Source organism: Sturnira hondurensis, unplaced genomic scaffold (assembly GCF_014824575.4).
Source record: "Sturnira hondurensis isolate 20B ecotype Veracruz unplaced genomic scaffold, ASM1482457v3 Scaffold0003090, whole genome shotgun sequence".
NCBI classification, from domain to species: domain Eukaryota; kingdom Metazoa; phylum Chordata; class Mammalia; order Chiroptera; family Phyllostomidae; genus Sturnira; species Sturnira hondurensis.
The window spans coordinates 8,502,623-8,521,832 of NW_028075721.1; the positions used below are offsets into that span (position 1 = coordinate 8,502,623).

Below are 19,210 nucleotides of genomic sequence, written 5' to 3' on the forward strand. Positions count from 1 at the left end.
AGGTCTCGGTGTCTGTGCTGACACTGAGGAGGATGGGGGTGGTGACCCCCTGCCACATGCCCGGGAGAGATGTGTGGGTGACCTCTGTGGTACGCAGGCCTGGCAGGCTGGGTGACCCCACCCCAACATCAGTATCTCTAACGGCCACGTTAGCACTTGTGAGAGACACTCCCAGGGTCCCCCCAAACTGGGGAGCGCACTGACGAAGGCAGGGAGAGAAGAATCATCTTTTCCCCTGGTTGGACAGAAGTAGCCCCAAACAAAATCCAAAATAAAAACTAATTTTTATTTGTTGAACATAATTTAAACCTCTAACATAAGAATATGTCTTCATCCATCCCCAGAAATTCGGATGGCAGCTGGAGAGGACTGGTCCTTTGCTCTCGTGAGGGCTCCAAGAATCACAGTCTGTGCGACCCTGGCCCTCCGTCCCTGTCTCCTCAGAAGGCCCGCCCTGACTTGGGGGCGGCACCTCTGCCGCTAGGAAAGCTAATGGAAACCAGAGGTCACAGCGCGTTGGAGGCCTGGCGTAAAGCCACCAGCGAGGCCAAGATGAAACATCTGCTCTAGTCTCCCCAGGCACCTGGCTGGGACGAGTGGGAGGAAGAAATGGAGAAAACCGATGCTGAACCTCAAATTAACACCCTGAACCTTGGCCCTGAAATAGCTTCCGCTGGCATTGGAAGAGGTGAGAGTAGAAATAAATAAATGGGAGTGACAAGCTTCAACGAGGCAGGGGGACAGTCCCATTGAGGCACCGTGTCCTGGCTAGGGCAGGGGTGAGCCAGGGCACAAGGGTGAAAAAACGTTGGTGTGAGGCCAGTGGTGTCACAGTGCAACACCATGGCGAAGGGACAGCAGGGGGAGTGTGGGGAGGGGCCCCTTGTTGGAGGGCCTACAGCTGGGGATTCTGGCTGAGTATGGGGGGGGCTCACCTGGTGACCCCATTTTGTGTGCATTTGTGCAAGAAATCGCCGACCGACAACTAGGGAGCCCAGTCTGCCCTCTACTGGTGATCTTTGGGAATGACAACACAGCAGCAGGGGACCTGCAACACGAAAAGGCCAGGAGAGAACCAGCCAGGAGAGAACCAGCCAGGAGCACCAGGCCTCCCTGTGGCTCCTCCATCTCTGCTTGGCCTGTGGCGAATCCGGGAACAAGGAGGGCTTTGGTGCTCACTTCAAAGGCATCGAGAAGAACTTGTTCCCAGACTTGCAGCGGACCTGCTCGGCGTGCACGCGCAGCAGCATCTCGGAGTCTTCAAACTGGTCCACCATTTCCTTAAACCGGGAGCCGGGAGGACAGTCACTTGAGGGGACTCAGGGACCCGGAGGGTGCTGCAGATGCATCCAGCCTACTGAAACCCTCCAGGAGTTAAGCACGGCTGAAAGGAAACCGAGGGCCTCACAGGCCCTGCACTGGTTACCGTGTCTAGTCAGCTCTGCCATCTTGTGAGGTCCATCCTACCATCCCGATGTCACAGAGGAGGACGACAGGGATGCTCAGAGTCCTGGATTGTGGAATCCAATAAAACCAGGACTGGGACCCCGCTGTGCTGGAGCCCCAAACTGGAGCTCTCTGCCCCCGCTGCACCGACGATCAGGCCCTGAGCAGAGATGGCCCGTGGGCCGTTTTGTCTGGCTTGCAAAATATTTTTTTTAGCCCTGGCTGATGTGGCTCAGTGGATTGAGCGCAGGCCTGTGAAGCAAAGGATTGCCTGTTCAATTCCCAGTCAGGGCACATGCCTGGGTTGCAGGCCAGGTCCCCAGCAGGGGACGCATGATTGGCAACCACACATTGATGTTTCTCTCCCACTCTCTCCTTCCCTTCCCTTCTCTCAAAAAATAAACAAAATATTTTAAAAAAATATTTTTTTAATAGAAATTGGTTGTTGCCAAGATTAGAAAACAGGGAGATTACACATAAACATCTGGATTCCTGGCTTCTCTGGAAAAACAGGAGTGGTAGCAACACGAGGCCCACATTCCTGCGTGGCCGCACTCCCCACTCTCTCCCTGACCGGGGAGGCGCAGCCGCCTCTCTGCGGGCTGACGGGAAAGTGAAGTCTTTCACCACCTGGCAGGTTTCATTCATTTCAACACCTGCCAGGCCCCCGAGGGCACCCCGGCCTTTGACCTCTGGGCAAGGGGCTAGGACCCCAGGGAAGGCCCGCAGCGGCCTCTCAGATCCGTGTTCTAGGGCGGTGCTTCCCAAATTCTATCGTGCACACAAATCCCCAGGGCGCCTGTTACAGTGCAGTTCTGATTCCCACGGTCTGGGTGGGGCCTCAGAGTCTGCAGTGCCACCAGGTGCCCAGGTGCAGCTGCTGCTGGTCCAGGGCTGCACCTCCAGGAGCAAGGTAAGTGCAGAGTGTGTGTGTGTGTGTGTGTGTGTATCTCCTGCCATGTCAGTGACTTCCCAGGGATGCAGGTTTGCACATCTAACCCCCAGCGTCAGTCAGCTCCCCTCGCACTTCCCGACACCCCCCACCCTGGGATCAGCACCGTCGTGCCCTTGCCCTGGGACCTCACCTGCAGCTCCTTCAGACACTGCCCTTCCAGCTGCAGCCGAGCATCGCCCACGCACCAGGCCAGGCTGACATGGAAGGAAGGGTCCTGCAGGGGAACAGGAGGGGGGCAGACGGTCACCCAGGTGCCACAAGGGGCCCAGGCACACAGAGACCTGTGACAGAGTTATCACAGCATTCCTGATGGACCTCGATGGCTCCATGGAGACTAGACCCTCAGTGTTGATCCCAAACACCCTCTACAGGCAGATGAAATAGCCCTGGATTAGTCCTTGTTATGGACTGAACTGGGTCTCTCCAAATTCTTATGAGGAAGCTCTGCTCTCCAACATGACAGTATTTGGAGCTGGGGCCTGTGGGAGACGGGGTCAGAGGAGATGAAGAGGGTAGGGCCTTCACGATGAGATTTGTGCCTGTTTAAGAAGGGACACCAGAGAGCCGCCTTCCTCCCTGTCTCCACCACACGAGGATATAGGGAGCAGATGACTGTCTACAAGGAAGGGAGAGAGTGGTTGCCCAAAATGGACCATGCTGACACCTTGACCTTGGACTTCCACGCTCCAGAACTGTGAGAAAGTGAATTGTGTTGCCTCGGCCAACCAGCCTGTGACGTTTTGTGATGGTGGCCCATGTCTGGGACAGGCCTGTCCTCTGAGGCTCTCCTTTATGTATAATAGCGAACCATGAAGTCTAGGACATTCAGTCTACTCTCTGATCTAAGACAGTTCAACAGAGAACATACTTTTTGAGATGAAACAAACAAAAACAAAAATCTCTAAATTTATGAAGAAACAATAATTGTCTCCATTCAAATTCATGCATATATATCACAGCATGATTTGAAAGGAATATACCCAGCAAACCAATGGCTCTTTAAAACCCGGAGCCTCAGCTTGGAGTCCAAGCACCCTTGGAGAGCACAGGGCAACACCCAGGAAGATATGTGAAGCCACACCCCTTGGGGTGTCAATTTTACTAAATACTGGGGAAAACTTCTTAAAAAATGTAAAAATAAACATGAAAACCACATGGAGCAGAAGGCATTCCTCTGGTGCTTATTTATGATACACAGAAGAGAATTCTAAGAAATGCTAAGAAATGCGGGACTTCAGACGCGTTGCACCTGAGCGCATCTCAGAGCGCTCCACTCTCCAGGGGCAGTGTGTCCTCTGAAGGGTGGCATTTGGGACACCTGCCAGGGGAAAGTTCTGGAGGGCTCTCCAGTTTGCCTGTCAGTGAAGGCTGGTCTTGCTCATGCCGCAGATGGGCCACCAGAGAAGAAAAGGCCCCGCGCATTACCTGGTAGAAAGTGGTGAGGTCAAAGTCCTCCATGACTCTGTCCACCTCTGACACCAGGTCTAGGAACTGGGCGTGCCCGGAGGTGACCTCAAGCCCGACGAAGGTCCTGGTGGGCGGAAGACAGAAGTGGAGATGACAGGGTCAGGAGACGCAGCCTGGGAGAACACGAACTGTCTGTGATGGGACAGAGGAGGTGACAGACAGAAAGCAGAGCATGCTGTACCAGGAGTGCTTTCTCCCCCGTCTCCCGGGAAGTTCACGTTCCTGCTCTCCGAGCGGCTCGTCCACCCTCCCCGCCTCCGTCTGGAAACCTTCCTTCCTCGACTCTAACCACACACCTCCCCAGGGTCTAATAACACTTGCAGGAGCACTTCCATCTGTCACTGCCGAGTCTGCAAACCCGACCCCTGCACCCATCTCTCCGTCACCGCTTTGGAGTCTGGCCCCTTCTTGAGGACTTGGCTCTGTAGCACTGGCTGCATTCCCACCAGCGCTCACACATGCTTGCTCTCATCTTTAATTTTTAAAATTTATTATTTTTTCTTAGAGAGAAGGGGAGGGAGGAAGACAGGGAAACACTGATGTAAGAAACATCAATCAGGTGCCTCTCGTATGTGTCTCACTTTAAGTGCCCCAACCGGGACCAAACCTGCAACCCACAACCCCGGCACATGTGCCCTGACTGGGAATTGAACCAGCAACCTTTGGCAAGCGGGATGACACCCAACCAACTGAGACACACTGGGCAGGGCCTCTTGCACATCTTCAACAACCCTCCCTGGTATGGCTCAGTGGATGGAGCACCAGCCTGCGATTCAAAGGGTTGCCGGTTCGATTCCCAGTCAGGGCACATGCCTGGGTTGTGGGCCAGGTCCCCAGTAGGGAGCACTCGAGAGGCAACCACACATTGATGTTTCTCTCCCTCTCTTTCTCCCTTCCTCTCTCTCTGAAAATAAATATACAAGATCTTTAAACAAAATAAGTAAAAGCCCTCCCTGGAACCCACGTCTTCAAACAGCCTCCCCCCAAGAAGGGAGGCTGAAACTTCTTGCAGACCAGCTGTCTGCCTTCACACTCTAATTCCTCACCGTCCATCCTCAGCCCACTTCCCAGGGAACTGCTCTTTCAGGCTGCCAAGGGGCTCCACGTTCGAATCTGATGGACGATTCTCTGTCCCCATCTTGGCCACTGGGCGGAATCTGACACAGCTGACGCCTCCCTCCCTGAAACCCTGTCGTCCCCTGGCCTCCAAGACACCACGCCCTACACAGTCCAGGCTTGATCCCACCTCTGGCCTCCATGCTGCCTCCTTTGCTGCCCTCTTCTTTCCAACCTCTCCATGGCCAAGGGCAGCAGAGCTCCATCCTCAGTGTGTGTATCTGATGCACCCTCACTCTCCCAGTAGTCTGACCGCACCCAGCCCCGCTTCCAGTGTCACGCCCACACATGGCTCCCAAACATCCGTCCCCAGGTGGCCCCCCCACGGTGCAGCACAGTTGTGTATGTGTCATCTCCATGGGGGGTCAACAGGCAGCAAAAACTAATGGGCATAGAGTGAAACTTTGGATTTTCTTCCCGCCAGTGTTTCCTGGCCCAGAAAATGGGGCTATTATTTACCCAGCTGCCCCAACTCCAAACCCAGTCTGCTTTGAATCTGCCCCTTACTTTGCAAGGATCCAGCCCATGGGTACTTCCAGGGGATTCAGTCTCTGGGATTGGGAATGTGGCCACTTCTTGGCTCCTTCGCTGCCACCCCTCTCCATCCAGGCTGCCACAGCACCAGCTGCCTCCTCAGTTCTGCCTGCATCCGCCCTGCTTCCTAACCTCTTCTCCACTCAGTAGTCGCAGCCACGATCTAGTCAGACTGACACCTACAGCACAGATCGGATCGGGTCTCTCCTTTGTTCGCATCCCTCCAATGGCTCCATTTCACCGAAAACCCAAACTCCTTCCTGTGACCTTGAGGGCCCTGCCTGAGCTGAGCCTGCCCAACTCATCGCTTAGCACCCTGCCACCTGCTCCCCAGCTTCCAACTCTGGGCCTCCTCAGACAGGCCAAGCTGCTTGCTGCCTCAGCCACATCACTTGCTGTGTCCTCTGCCGGGAAGTTCTCCCAGCGGCTCTTCCTCGGGTCCCCAGCAAATGCCACCTCCCTGGGCACTTCCCTCATGCCCTCCTTGGCCACTTGCTCCTCCTATCATTTCACGTGATAGTTAGGAACGACCTCATTTGCCTTATCATCTGACTCCCTGCAGAACGTGCGGTCCTTCCACGGAGGGGCCACGCGACCTTCTCGCTCCAATGCTGGGTGTTGAATGAACGAGAGCGGCAGAGACGGAAGGGACGAGCGAGCCCTCCTCTCAGAAGCGCCCAGAGAAGGCAGCTTAGGGCCCGGATCAGACAGGGAGGCTCGCTTTGAAGCTGGGGTAATAACGGTTTCTTTCTTCTTAGGCTCATCAAAAACTTGTTCGGCCCACTGAAGCCCCCCCAGTGCCCGGTGGTGACTGTATCCAGGACAGGCGCGTGTGGTGTGGGAACGGAGGCCCCAGAGGTGAAGATGTGAGCTAAACGTTAAGTTGGGGCAAGAGCTGGGCAGGAACCCAGGTGACTGTTTCTTAGTTGCCGGCTTTTTTCTTTTATTTTTTAAAGATTTTATTTATTTATCTTAGAGGGGAAGGGAAGGAGAGAGAGAGAGAGAAATATCAATGTATGGTTGCCTCTCATGCATCCCCGGTCAGGAACTGGCCTGCAATCCAGGCATGTGCCCTGACTGGGAACTGAACCACGATCGTGTGGTTGGCAGGCCCGCGCTCAATCCACTGAACTACACCAGCCAGGGCACGCCGGCTTTTTTCAATACGTGGTGATGTTTTGTCTGACTCTGCTCGCCTCCCCACCACCACGTTCCTCTATTACTTATCTTAATGAGGGGTCCAGATTCGGGAACTTCTGCCTTTGTAGTCAGAGCTGGTTAGACCACAAATGAAAAATTCTGACGGACGAGGCGAGAGACAAAGCAAGCTCTCAATCTTGACCCCAAAGAATCTTCTGGAAACGACAGGGCCCATTGGGAACACCCACCTGGTTTTCTCCTGATTGGTGTAAATCTTCACCCGGTTGGCAGTAAAGCAGAATCTGAAATTTAGTAGAAAAGACCACATTTCAGGAAGAAGAAGGGAAAAAATCATATTAAAAAAACAGCACTTTGAAAATAATAGTTAACTTATTTCACACTTAGTATTGTCACCCTGCTCTACAGGTATTAAGTTGAACCCTAAAATATTCGAGCTGGACCAGACCTAAGTCATCACCCAATTTGAGTGACACAGTTTCATCCAGGCGCCAGGAAAAATTGTGCTTTATTAATAGCCATTCATTTCATTGAACAATTTGAGACTATCTCAACTTACTGATGGGAACTGAGAAAGCCTTCTTTATCATGTAGGTGATAACAGATCATTTAAGGGACAACCTGTCCCTTGCAGTTTTAAAAAAGACAATTCTGATCTAGTCTAAGCAATGACAGGAACACCCCCCACGTGCCAGATACTATAATTATGCCCATTTTACAGATAGGAACATGGAGGCTTAACAAGGCTGGATTTGATGAACCACAGTTTGAACCTCAATCTGCCTGATTCCAAAGTCCTTGCTCTCCTCAGGGATGCCTTTGTGGGTCTCTGTTGGTAGGAAATTGGGGCAGAAACACCCGCCCACCCAGCACTGCAATCAATCAGTCACACGGACCATCAGTTTGGGCCAGGTAAAAGTGCTCCGACTCTGGCTGGTTCCCATTCTGTTCTCCGGGACAGAGATCTCAGAGGGACAGACTGGCTTGCTGTCCTTTGTGGACTAACTTGCCAAAGCCCATTACAGGGAACAATCGTCTTGTAGCCTCCAGGCCAAGGTGTCACCCCGTCTGAGGGAACGCAGCACCCCAGCATCTGCGCAGAACCAGGCAACTTTTGGCTTTCCCGTCAGCCTCCGCCTCCCAGGGCATCCCTTTTGGGAAACTGTCCGGGATAATAGAGCCAGCAGGAGCTTGGTTAAATATCGAGTTTAGCAAGTGTTCCGCCAGGCATCTGACCAACAGCCTGGTGTGGACATTGAATGTTTGTGAGCAGCGATGATGGTTAACTTTATGTGCCAACCTGGCTGGGCTAAGGGACACCCAGAGAGCTGGTGAAACATTACCTCTGCGTGTGTCTGCGAGGGTGTTTCTGTCCACGAGTGGCATTTGGATCGCCGGACTGAGTAAAGCAGATTGGCCCTCCCTGGTGTGGTGGGCATCACTGGCGGACACAGAACCAAAAGGCAGGGGAAAGGCAAATTCACTCTCTGTGCTCGAAGTGAGACAGCCATCTTGTCCTGCCCTCAGTGTTCAGCCTTGGCTTCTTAGGCTTCCAGGCTCATATCGGGACTGACACCATCAGTCTCTCCCTCCTCTGCACTCCACCCTTAATTCCCAGGCTTTGAACTTGAGCTGAATTACATCACCGGCTTTTTTGGTTCTCCAGCTTGAGATGGCAGATTGTGGGACTTTGTGACCTTCACAATTACATGGGCCAATTCCTATCATAAATCTCGCATCTCTATCTGTTGATGCATTTGCATCTCCGTACCTGTACCCCGTGGGTTCCGTTTCTCTCGAGAACTCTACTACGGGTTTTGGTTGAGAGTGTGTTAGAGGAGCTGAATTTTAAGGACGAGTTGTCCAAACTGGTTCTGGTGTTTCCGGCATTCTGGTGAGCCTGTCAGTCAAGTCAGACCAATTGAGGTCATCCCTGTGACAGTTGCCGACGCTACTGGAAAAGAGAGGTGCCCTTTCAGGTGGGTAGATGGGCAGCCTGGGCTTGCTGGTGGCCTTGTTTTTTGTCGTGAGGATGAAGCCAACCCAGATGGGGACAGAGCTGAGGGATGGAGAGGGTCAGGCGCCACCTGACATCTTCTGACCGCCCCTGTCCACTTGCACAGGGCGCCAGTGCCACCTCCCAAGTTTTTAGTCCCACCAGCCTACGTAAATTTTTTCTCGGTCTAAGCCACGGTGGCATGGATTTCTGACTCCATCAAGAGAGTCCATAAACTTGGTAGTGACATTCTGAAAAAAGGTGGCAGGGCTAGGTTAGGTGGTGAGATGCGTTTTGGTCCCGATTCTCCGGCTGACTGAATGGGAGCAAAGCCCTTCCTCCCCTCCCCCCAGAAGGGGTCAAACTCAATGGACAGCTCCCCAGCCAATCAGAGTAGCTCCAGGGGCTTCCTGGGCCTCCTGACCTGTGGGTGGGGCTCCCACTAGCAGATGCTCTTTCTCTCTCCCTCATACATCTACACATCTGGGCTTTAGTGTAACGCCTCACTTGGAGAAAGGGCTCTGCAGATAAAACCACAGGGGTGGCTTCTTAGGCTTCCTCTAGAATAACATCAGAGGTCCAGAGTTTGATTTCTGGGCTCTCCCTGGTGACTCCATCATTCAGTATACGTCCCATTGATACCTACGGTGAGCAAAGCACCTGGAAAGGAGATGCGGGGAAATTCAGAGGGAAGCCGCATTCCTGGGCCTACAGGGACTTTGACTCCAAAGAGACATGGCACTGGATATGAGGGTGAGTGAAATGAGCTCCAGGTGTAACCAGCCACGGGATGGATGACCCCTGGGAGTGAGGGGTTCTGGGAGAAACTCCACCTGGGAGAGAAGTGAAGGAGCAGGGCTTTGAGCTGGCCACGTTCTGGAGGAAAGGTATTTCTGGTAGGAAGAAGATGCATGAAATAGTCAAGGAAAAAAGAAGCCCTGGGTTGGCAAGTAAAACCAGAGGCGGCGTCCAGTCTAGATCCTTCACCAAGGGCCATGCTGAGGGCACGTGTGATCTCATTCCACTTTCCCAAGTCCCCTCTGAGGCAGCCACCACCCCTTCCGTGACCGGCACACAGGTGCTTGTGTGGCAGGCCTAGGTCACAAAGGGTGAGGCGTAGAGCAGGCAGCTCCTGATATTCTAACCTTTACGCCTGGCCTGCTTGCTGGGGTGACGCACCCCGCCCCTCCATGCCCAGGGTAGCTCAGGACTGGAAGAGGAGCCTTGGAGGGGAGAGGAGGAAATGCAGTGGGGAACACGTGGCCCTCACCTCTGGCGGGAGGCCATGCGGTCTTTCAGAGCCTGCACGAAAGGAAGGATCCAGTGATGCCGCAGAACCACGCTCTGGGACAGGCTGAGGTGGAAGGCCTCCATCCTCACCAGCCGGGGGACGTACGTCTGGGCGTGGGGCAGCACCTCGTTGAGCAGGTCCAGGAACTCTTCCCCGGCTTCATCTGGAGGGAGACAGTGAAGGGGGAGGGCCACTGTCTTAGCCAGGGTGGCATGGCTGCGTGAAGAAGCCCAGGAGGCCTTTTCCACTCTGGGTTGTAGGAGAAAATTGCCTTGGCAGCAGCTGTGTCTATGTATTTTGATACATATTTCTGGTTATAGAAGTGACACACTTACGCTCACTGTAAATAGTTTAAGGAAAAAAGACCCAGTGTGTTACTCAATCTGCCTGAACACCCTGGTGAGTAGGCAGTATAGAGAATCATTCCCATCCTGTGGATGGGAAACAGGGGCTCTAAGAGTTTACGGGACCAAATGCAAAATAGTAATAAGAGCCACTACTTACTCTGTGCATTGTGCTAAGAACTTGCCGTTGATTATCTGATTTAATCTTCACCAAAGTCTTAGGAGATAGGCATTGCTATCATCCCCATTTAGAGATGAGGAAACAGAGGTTCTGGGAAGAACAGTAACTTACTAAAAGGCGCCCAGAGTAGTGGGTTGTGGAGCCAGGACTGACTCTGAAGATGTGGTGTTTACTGTTTTATGCCTGTCACTCACTTCTTAGGATAGGAGTGGGACCAGAACCCAGCGTACCTAAGGCCCTCTTAGAAATGACATGTCAACTGCCCTCTGGGATGGCCTTGACACTCTGCCCTCACCCTCCCTGGGTCACCTCCGTATGGGCAGAGAGGGCACTATACCTAGGGTTAATAAAAACTATTTCAGGCAACGACTTGAAAACTGAAATTAAGTTGACAGCAAAATTCCCCAATTCTTGACCCTTGTTGTCTCTGGGCTGAGTCCATCTTTCCCACCACCCACAACAGAAGCTTCTGGCTTCTTCCTCCTGGTGGGAGTCAGCTTTCTCCCACCAAGAGGCACCTAATGGTCTCAGCCACTTGCCTTTCCCACACTACTCACACGGTATGTAGACATGGGTGGCCCAGTTGCCTCGTTCATGGGGAAAGGTGCGCACCCGGCCCCCGTGTTTTGCACTGTCATCTTCGGGCCCCTCCTCGGTGCCTGCAAACATGTGCAGCACACTGTCTGGCACTGGCAACCTCTGGCTGGGAAGGGGGCTCCGGCCACTGCAAGGGAAAAAAGAAAATGCGAACAGGTATCCCAGGGGTGTTCTCCACCTCCGTATACACAACGCAAGTTGTAACCACTAGTACAGGGTGACTCTGTGCATCCATTTCCCACCAGGTGCTGTGAGCAGCTTCCAGATAACTACACAGCTCTTTTTCCAACGACTCCAAGAGGCAGACCTCAGCAGGGAGCATGGTCCTCAGCTGGAAACAACTGAGCAGGCAGCAACCTGTGGTTCAGAGGTCACTTTCCTTAAAGGGACAGGCCTGAGCCGGAGTAGCAGTGGTCTACTAGCACTGTGGTCTTGGGCCAGTTATGTGCCCTTTGTGGGCCCCAGTTTCCCCATCTATAACGTATACTTCTACCTGGTAGTGCTACTGTGAGATCAACTGAGATACTGATTGGAAAGTATTCAGGAAGCACCAGGCCTGGCGCATAAGAACCGAGGTTCCAAGAAGAGACGAGGATGGTTCTGTTCACTGCCGAGTCCCATAGTCCCCCAAGTGGCTGCTCAATGAGTATTTATTGAGTGAATGAGAAAAGCTCTCCAACGCTTTGGCTATTGCTCTGCAACTGTGTTAAATAATGAATTGGACCTAGGAGGTACAGTGATGTGCGTCAGGAGAAAGCCAATGGCAGAGGCTCACCGAACCCAGGTTTCTGGCCTCCTAACCCTGGCCCAGCCGGGGGTGGGGCGCACTCTGGGGCTTTGCCCAGGGGTGTCCCCTGAAACCTCACTTCCCTCATGCCCCTCCCCCTTCCCTGAGGAGCCCGCCCCGCACTGTCCCACCCTCCGAGACACTTCGATCCCACCGGGTCTCGCGTGAACCGGCACCCTCCCCAGAAAGACTCCTTCGCTCCTCACCGAGGGCGATATCCAGTCCCCGGCAGGGCCTGAGCCCCGGCATCGGCCTCATCCTCCGAGCCACTGCTGCTGTAACCCACCAGAGGAGCAGCACTCATGGGACCTCGGCGACAATCGGCAGACCAAGCAGCAGCCACACTCCGCACCCGGAATTCCGCCGCGCCGGAAATGCCCTTTGGGGGCGGGGCCTGGGTTAGCACCGCCTCGAGGTGGGGCCCGGGCGGGCCCAGCGGGACAGAGCAGATTACCACCCAACCAGACTACCACTCGCTGCTCCTTGAGGGCAATTCGGAGCCTGCCGTACCCTCAGTCTCCGAAGCCCGTTTTACAGATCGTCTGGAGCTCTGCAGCCACCCGGGGCAGACCTCCCAGCTACGGACGGTCGCTAAGTCAGCGCGCAGCGCACTAGACAGAGCGGAGATTCCTGCCCTTCGGAGGTCCCGGAGACCCCTACTCAAGCCGACCCAAAGTCCAAGCTCCGGGCCCCTCCCCTTAGAGCAAGCTGAGCAGTCAGAGGAAAGTCAGAGGTCTTCGTTCCCGAAGACCCGGGGTCTCGGAGGCTCCTCCTCTCAGGTGCAGGGGTCGAGCCGGGGGCCGGGTCCCGGGTCCCGGGTCCCGGGACCCCCCTCCCCTAAGGCTGAGCAGGGTGGTCGGAAGCGGAGTCCCCTCCCTGAGCCGACTGAGGCTTGCGGGCCGGGCGACGGGAAAGCTGCCCCGCGTGTCCGGCTGTTCGACCCGGCCCGGCTCAGCCCGGCCCGGCCCCGGGGTCCCCGGCAGGGGGCGGCCTCGCTCCGTGCAGTCCGTCCTTCCCGCAGCCGCCGCCGCCCGGCTGCCGCTCCTCCTCCGGCCCCGCCTCCCTGGCCCCCGCGCGCCCGCCTGTCCTCCGGTCTCCGCAAGGCAGTCGGTCGGTCTGCCCGCCCTCCTGGCGCTGCTCCTCCCCGAACCGCTATCCCGGCCCCGCTCGTCGCTTTCTTGGTTCCGGCCGCCGCTAGCCTATTCCCCGCCCCCTTGCCGGCCGCAGCCGCTACGCAAGGCCGAGGATTGGCAGAGCGCGTAGGCCGCACCTTGGCCGACCGAGCCGGAATAAAGGGGCGGTGGAGAGAGCAGCGGGTCGCCACTCGCCTCGCGCCCGACGCCGCTGGCGGCCTGGAGCAGGTGAGCGGCTTGGCGTCCGGGGCCGAGTCAGGGGGCCACTTTCGCGCTCGCCGCACCCTTTCCCCAGCCGGCCCTGCGGGCCTTCTAACCCTCCGGCCGGACCCGGCCGCCTCTGCGCTCCTGGGCGGCCCAGGCCGGCCTCCAGGCGCAGCCGCTGCCCCGGCCGGGCCTGCGGCCCTGGGGCCCCGCTCGGGCTGCAGCGGCCTGGCCATACCCAGCCAGTGCTGACGGGAGGCAGCTGAGCTGGGCCGGCGGGTAGTGCAGGCGAGGAGGTGATGGGCTTTCATTAGATTTCCCAGGGAGGTGGAAGAGCTGGGGTGGGGCACAGGTGTGGGCCACCCCTTGCTTCCCCGCCCTAGTCTCTTTGCAGAGTAATCAGAGAGGCCTTATGGCTGCACGTTCCTGGAATGGGTGGGCAGTAGAGCCGGGGGCCCCTGGCCAGGGACCTTATGTTTGGCAGCCATTCATGCTGGAAAAAACAGTTGTGTTGGTGCAGCCTAACCCACACCGCCCTTGGAGTAGCCCCGCTTCCCTCTTTTCTGGGGAGGCTTTGGCACCTGCTTGCTCATGCAACCTGCTGCCTTCACCCAAAGCGACGGCGGCGTCTTTCCTCCTTCCCGGAAGATGTGGAGGATGACAGCTTTTAGCAGAGCAATTAGAGGCCAGCCAAACTGGTTTGTGAAGGCATCCCCTTCCTTCTCCTCTTTCCCGCAGGAGAAAACTTAGAAACTTTTCAGCGTTAGAGGCAGAGGAACTGGGAACCTGAAAGTGGGTTACATCTGATTCTAAAAGTTCCTCCGTCTTGCTGTCGTTACCTTATGCTGCCACAGAGTGGTGAGTTAGAGATTTGCCAGGGCTGGGTGGTCTTTACCTTCACTGATTACCCAGAAAGTTATAGACTTGGAGCAAGGGAACAGGATTATCACCGGAAAGGTGATGAGCAGTGTTCTGTGGTTATCATGTTATTCCCCCATGGTGCAGAGGCAACGTAGGAATTGCTTGTATCTTCCTGGGGGCCTGGACACTGTCGGATCAGAGGATTTAGCGCTTTTTTTTTTGTTGCTCCAGGAGATGACTACAGTGGGGAGGTTCTGCTGTAGCCCTTGAAGCTGGGTGGGACTGTGGACCTATCATTTAACCCCCGTCATGCATTGGCTCAGGTCCCTGCAAGACCATCCCACTGTGTGTGGAGAGAGAGCGGGCACGTGGTCAAGGTAGAGGGTCTGGGGGGGTAGCTGGGAGGCATGTGGAGGTTTTTGACATGGTCCTTTGTTCCATGCAGTTGTTTTATGTGTTGACTGATGGAGGCTGTTTGCTGTTGGGCCCTCAGATCTGGGAGGCCTGGCCTCTTCCACCCAGCAGGCTGTTCTCCCGAGCAGTGGTGTCCTGAGTTGAGGTTCAGGGCAGTGATGGGAGAGGAGCTGGCAGGCCTCAGGGGGTCCCCAACCAGAGCCTTTCTGCTTTTGTCTATCTCGTATATATTGGGTTTCCAAGTAAGAATTTATTTGCAAAAAAAGTTACGCTGCTGAAATTTTTGTTTCGGACACTGCGGCCCAAACAGGTCAGTCTTTTCTTGGAGCATCAGCAGAATTTGTGACTTCTTTGTATTTGGGGCAGATCACCCCAGCCTCTTGCCTGTGAGACAGCTGATTAAAAAGGGTTGGCAGTTCTTGGGAGGCTGGGACACCCGGGCCCAGGTGGGGTGGAGACAGCCACTGTCCCTTCGCTGGAGGGACTGAGCCGCCAGCAGGCCTCTTTGGAAGTGGGTGAAGGGAGCTGATCTCCCAGCCCTGAGCCTTTCTCCCTCCCAGGTTCGTGTCAGTGTGGCAGGTGCAGGCAGGACAGGCAGTGGAGGGCCCAGGTGCGAGTCCCTGCTCCAGTCTTACGATTTCTCTCTTCTCTACAGAACCTGTCATCGGGGAAGGCAGAGCCTCCCTGGCATTGTTGGCGCCCTGCCTCGAAGAGCCCCCTGTCTTGTAGGCAGAGCCTTGTGGTCTGTCTTGGTTAATGACTTGGGCCGCCTGACCAGTCCCTCTTCTGTGCCTTGTCCAAGGTCCTTGTCCATCCCTGATCCCAGGCACCTTCTCTCTCTGGGTTGGGTCACCTTAATCAGGGAAACTGAAGCCATTACTCTCCAAACCCTGTTTCATCTTCCCAAGCATGTCGGAAAGCTGGCAGCAGCCGCCACAGACGCAGCCGCAGCAGCCGCAGCCACCGCAGCCGCAGCATCATGCAGAACCACCGCCAGCCCTGGCGGAGCACTCGCTGCCCCCAGGCACGGCTGAGAACCCCCTGGGCTGCGCTGTCTATGGCATCCTGCTGCAGCCCGACCCGGGCCTACAGCCGCCACAGCACGAGCCCCTGCAGGCAGCTGGTGAGCCGGGCCCCAAGTGTGGTGTGTGTGGTCACGACCTGGCACACCTGTCCAGCCCGCACGAGCACCAGTGCCTGGCGGGCCACGACCGCTCTTTCCAGTGCACGCAGTGTCTCAAGATCTTCCACCAGGCCACTGACCTGCTGGAGCACCAGTGTGTGCAGGCCGAGCAGAAGCCTTTTGTCTGTGGTGTCTGCAAGATGGGCTTCTCGCTGCTCACCTCGCTGGCCCAGCACCACAGTGCCCACACTGGCACCGGCGGCCTGGTGAAGTGTTCCATCTGTGAGAAGACCTATAAGCCCGGTGAGGCGGCCGAGCCAGCGGCCACCGCTGCCCCCTCACTGCCCCCAGCGCCCCCGCCCCCTCCTGCTGTCACCCCTGCTGAACAGGCCGAGAAGCCGTACAGTTGCCCCATCTGCCAGAAGCCCTTCAAGCACTTGTCCGAGCTGTCGCGGCACGAGCGGATCCACACCGGCGAGAAGCCGTACAAGTGCACGCTGTGCGACAAGAGCTTCAGCCAGTCATCACACCTGGTGCACCACAAGCGCACGCACAGCTCTGAGCGGCCCTACAAGTGCTCGGTCTGCGAGAAGACCTTCAAGCACCGCTCCCACCTGGTGCGTCACATGTACGCGCACTCAGGCGAGCACCACCTGTTCCGCTGCAACGTGTGCGAGCTGCACTTCAAGGAGTCGTCCGAGCTGCTGCAGCACCCGTGCACGCCCAGCGGCGAGCGGCCCTTCCGCTGCGGTGAGTGCCAGAAGGCCTTCAAGCGGCCGTCGGACCTGCGGCAGCATGAGCGCACACACAGCGCCGAGCGGCCCTTCAAGTGTGACCTGTGTCCCATGGGCTTCAAGCAGCAGTACGCGCTGATGCGGCACCGGCGCACGCACAAGACCGAGGAGCCCTTCAAGTGCGGCCTGTGCGAGAAGGGCTTCGGGCAGCCCAGCCACCTGCTCTACCACCAGCACGTGCACACCCTGGAGACCCTCTTCAAGTGCCCCGTGTGCCAGAAGGGCTTCGACCAGTCAGCCGAACTGTTGCGGCACAAGTGCCTGCCGGGCGCGACCGAGCGACCCTTCAAGTGCCCGGTGTGCAACAAGGCCTACAAGCGGGCGTCGGCCCTGCAGAAGCACCAGCTGGCCCACTGCTCGCCCACCGAGAAGCCCTTGCGCTGCACCCTGTGTGAGCGCCGCTTCTTCTCGTCCTCTGAGTTCGTGCAGCACCGCTGCGACCCGGCCCGTGAGAAGCCACTCAAGTGCCCGGACTGCGAGAAGCGCTTCAAGTACGCCTCGGACCTGCAGCGGCACCGGCGCGTGCACACTGGCGAGAAGCCCTACAAGTGCCCCAACTGCGAAAAGGCCTTTAAGCAACGCGAGCATCTCAACAAACACCAGGGCGTGCATGCCCGTGAGCAGCAGTTCAAGTGTGTGTGGTGCGGCGAGCGCTTCCTGGACGTGGCCCTGCTGCAGGAGCACAGCGCACAGCACAGTGCTGCCGCCGCTGCTGCCGAGGGCGCATACCAGGTAGCCGCCTGCCTGCCCTGAGTCCCTGCTGTGGCCCCCCACCCCGGGCCAGGTCCAGCCTCCTTGTACGGAGATCCCGGACCCAGCTCCATGTTCAGAGTCCCTGGGCCAGAGGACAGAAGCGTGCTGGGCAGGCAGAGGGGCCTGGCCCGCCTGGTGCCTGCCTGGAGGTGGGGGAGCCAGAGGTGACCGAGCCAGTTCGGTCGCTGTGGTTCCGCAAACCTCTTTCCCACGATAGGATTTGTTTTCTTGAGAGTCATCTGCCTCCCTTGGCTTGGGGACCGGGAACCAGACTGGAACCAGAAGTCAAGCCGCCTCTCTCCACCCCAAGGAGGTGTGGGTGCCAGCCCAACCTCCCAAAGCCTTTAGCCTAGTTAGGAACCAGGTGGTTAGGAAAGAGGGTGGTCGTGGCAGGGTCTGGGAGGAGGGCTGGACTCCAGAGGCAGGCTGGGTGCAGGGCATCCTCCTTCAAGTGTGTGTGTGAGGGAGAAGGCCAGGCTCATGATGTAGTCTTGGGGACCAGGAGGGTACCCCAGGAGTCCCAGGCCTGCCTGCTCCAGCCAGGGGCGAGGCCTCCCCCAGGTTTCTGACCAGTGAGGGGTGTAAGAGGGCTGCGTCTGCCTGGAGTGCAGTCAGCGTGGCCAGAAGGGAGGACACAGCCTGGGACAGTGCCGTCCACAGGGGAAGGAGGAAAGGTAGCCTTTGTGTGGAGGTCTAATCCCGGTACTTTGGAAGCGCCCCTCCCACCTTTGCAGCCTGGTTCTAAGCTCTGGTGGGGAAGGTGCTTGGCTCTCAGCCACACTGAACCGCTGTGGGAGGTGGGTCGGTAGACTGCCCAGTGCCCAGGAGGAAGCAGGGCCGAGCCGGTGGTTGTGAACCAGCATCTTCTGCCTTGAATTGTGTGAACCAAAGTGTCAGGGGTGTGGCCTCAGTCAGCTCCCGGCCCTGCTTCAGGGCTGAGACAGGCCTGTGTACCCAGGGTGGGGCAGGCGAAAGGACTGTGTGAATGGCCTCTGAGGGTACAAAGCCCTCCCAGCCCATGGGGACCCCCTCTTATCAGGCTCGCTGTGGCCTGGGCCCCAGCGATCTTACTTCGCCCAAATGCCCTGGGCAACATCCAGCTATTTCCAAGGCTAGAGAGCTCTCCCTTGGGTCCTGCTAGCATCTCCCACGTCTCTGGCTTCCCACAGGGCTTGTCCAGCTGAGGGCGTCCGGGCGCTGGGAGCGGGCAGGGGAAGAGCAATGTTAAGGGAATCAGTTGGTGGATGGAGTCCGCTGCTGTCAGTGGACGTCCGGGGCCTTGGGAAGGCCCAGAGGACCCTTAGTTTCACAGTGGTTATTTTGACCCCAGCTCTGCCCTTGCCCTCTTGCAGTCCCCTTCCCCCATCATGGGTCTTAAGACTTCAGTTAGCGCCCCAAGGACTCAGAAGCGCAGGGAACCCCACCTTGTGCTACTCTCCCCTTAACAACTCTGAAAGTGCGCGAAATCTCCACGTGACCGGTCCTTGCCCTGTGCCCAGAGGGGCTGGCTGACCCGTCCCCTCAGGGCCAGCTCTTGGCCACAGCCCCCAGAAAGACGTGGACCCAGGCTGACAACAGTTCCAACTGCTGATTTTTTATTTCCATTCTGCTTTCTAAAAGCAGTCGTTACACTATTCATAACATTGTATAGTTTGATTTCATGCCATTTTGGGTCTTATATAAAAATGTGAGAATTCGGGTTTTTAAAAAGAACAACTTCATTTTAGATAGCCCCTTTTGATGTTAATATATAGTGAGTCCAATGTACACTTTAGAAGTAAAGACACTGACCATCGCAGACCAAAGCTCTTTGTGTTCTGGTGGTTCTTCCACGGGGCGTGATGGGGCGTGGCGAGGGAGAGAGGTGTGTGGGCCGGGGTGGCAGGCTTGAGACTGGGACGTAGGCTGGGTTTGAATCCTGAGTTTTGAACGTTTGGTTTGTGTGACTTTGGGAAGTCAGTGTGGGGACTCCCAGGTGCCTCATTCGTAAAGTGGGGAGGTTAACCCTTCCCTCTCTTGGCTGTTGTGAGGACTAAAGGGACTTGTGCATGGTGGC

At 56.5% G+C, this 19,210-nt stretch overlaps 2 protein-coding genes across 3 annotated transcripts; one reads left to right on the forward strand and one right to left on the reverse strand.

Annotated features, from left to right (window-relative positions):
- Positions 1–265: 265 nt before the first annotated feature.
- USB1 (U6 snRNA biogenesis phosphodiesterase 1) lies at positions 266–12,248 on the reverse strand. Its single transcript, XM_037041620.1, has 7 exons — positions 12,079–12,248; positions 11,046–11,212; positions 9,943–10,126; positions 6,907–6,960; positions 3,827–3,932; positions 2,532–2,615; positions 266–1,280 (listed from the first exon to the last, which is right to left on the reverse strand). Exons 1-7 carry the CDS (start codon positions 12,174–12,176, stop codon positions 1,176–1,178), a joined length of 798 nt encoding a protein of 265 aa, XP_036897515.1. The 5' UTR covers positions 12,177–12,248; the 3' UTR covers positions 266–1,175.
- A 362-nt stretch (positions 12,249–12,610) lies between these two features.
- Positions 12,611–18,959, forward strand: ZNF319 (zinc finger protein 319). 2 transcript variants are annotated; one of them, XM_037041619.1, is made up of 2 exons: positions 12,611–12,651; positions 15,140–18,959. In XM_037041619.1, the coding sequence occupies exon 2, from the start codon at positions 15,394–15,396 to the stop codon at positions 17,152–17,154; it is 1,761 nt and encodes a 586-aa protein (XP_036897514.1). In that variant the 5' UTR covers positions 12,611–12,651; positions 15,140–15,393; the 3' UTR covers positions 17,155–18,959. The 2 variants fall into 2 exon arrangements, with proteins under 2 accessions (XP_036897514.1, XP_036897513.1); XM_037041618.1 differs by lacking the exon at positions 12,611–12,651 and adding an exon at positions 12,663–13,233.
- The last annotated feature ends 251 nt before the right edge of the window (positions 18,960–19,210 follow it).

Coding starts and splice junctions, on each gene's coding strand:
- USB1 (XM_037041620.1), bottom strand. CDS start 12,176: ATGAGTGCTGCTCCTCTGGTGGGTTACAGCAGCAGTGGCTCGGAGGAT. Junction 10,127..11,045: donor CACCCATGTCTACATACCGT/GTGAGTAGTGTG, acceptor GTCTCCCTCCAG/ATGAAGCCGGGGAAGAGTTC. Junction 3,933..6,906: donor ACCAATCAGGAGAAAACCAG/GTGGGTGTTCCC, acceptor TCCGCCCACCAG/GACCTTCGTCGGGCTTGAGG.
- ZNF319 (XM_037041619.1), top strand. CDS start 15,394: ATGTCGGAAAGCTGGCAGCAGCCGCCACAGACGCAGCCGCAGCAGCCG.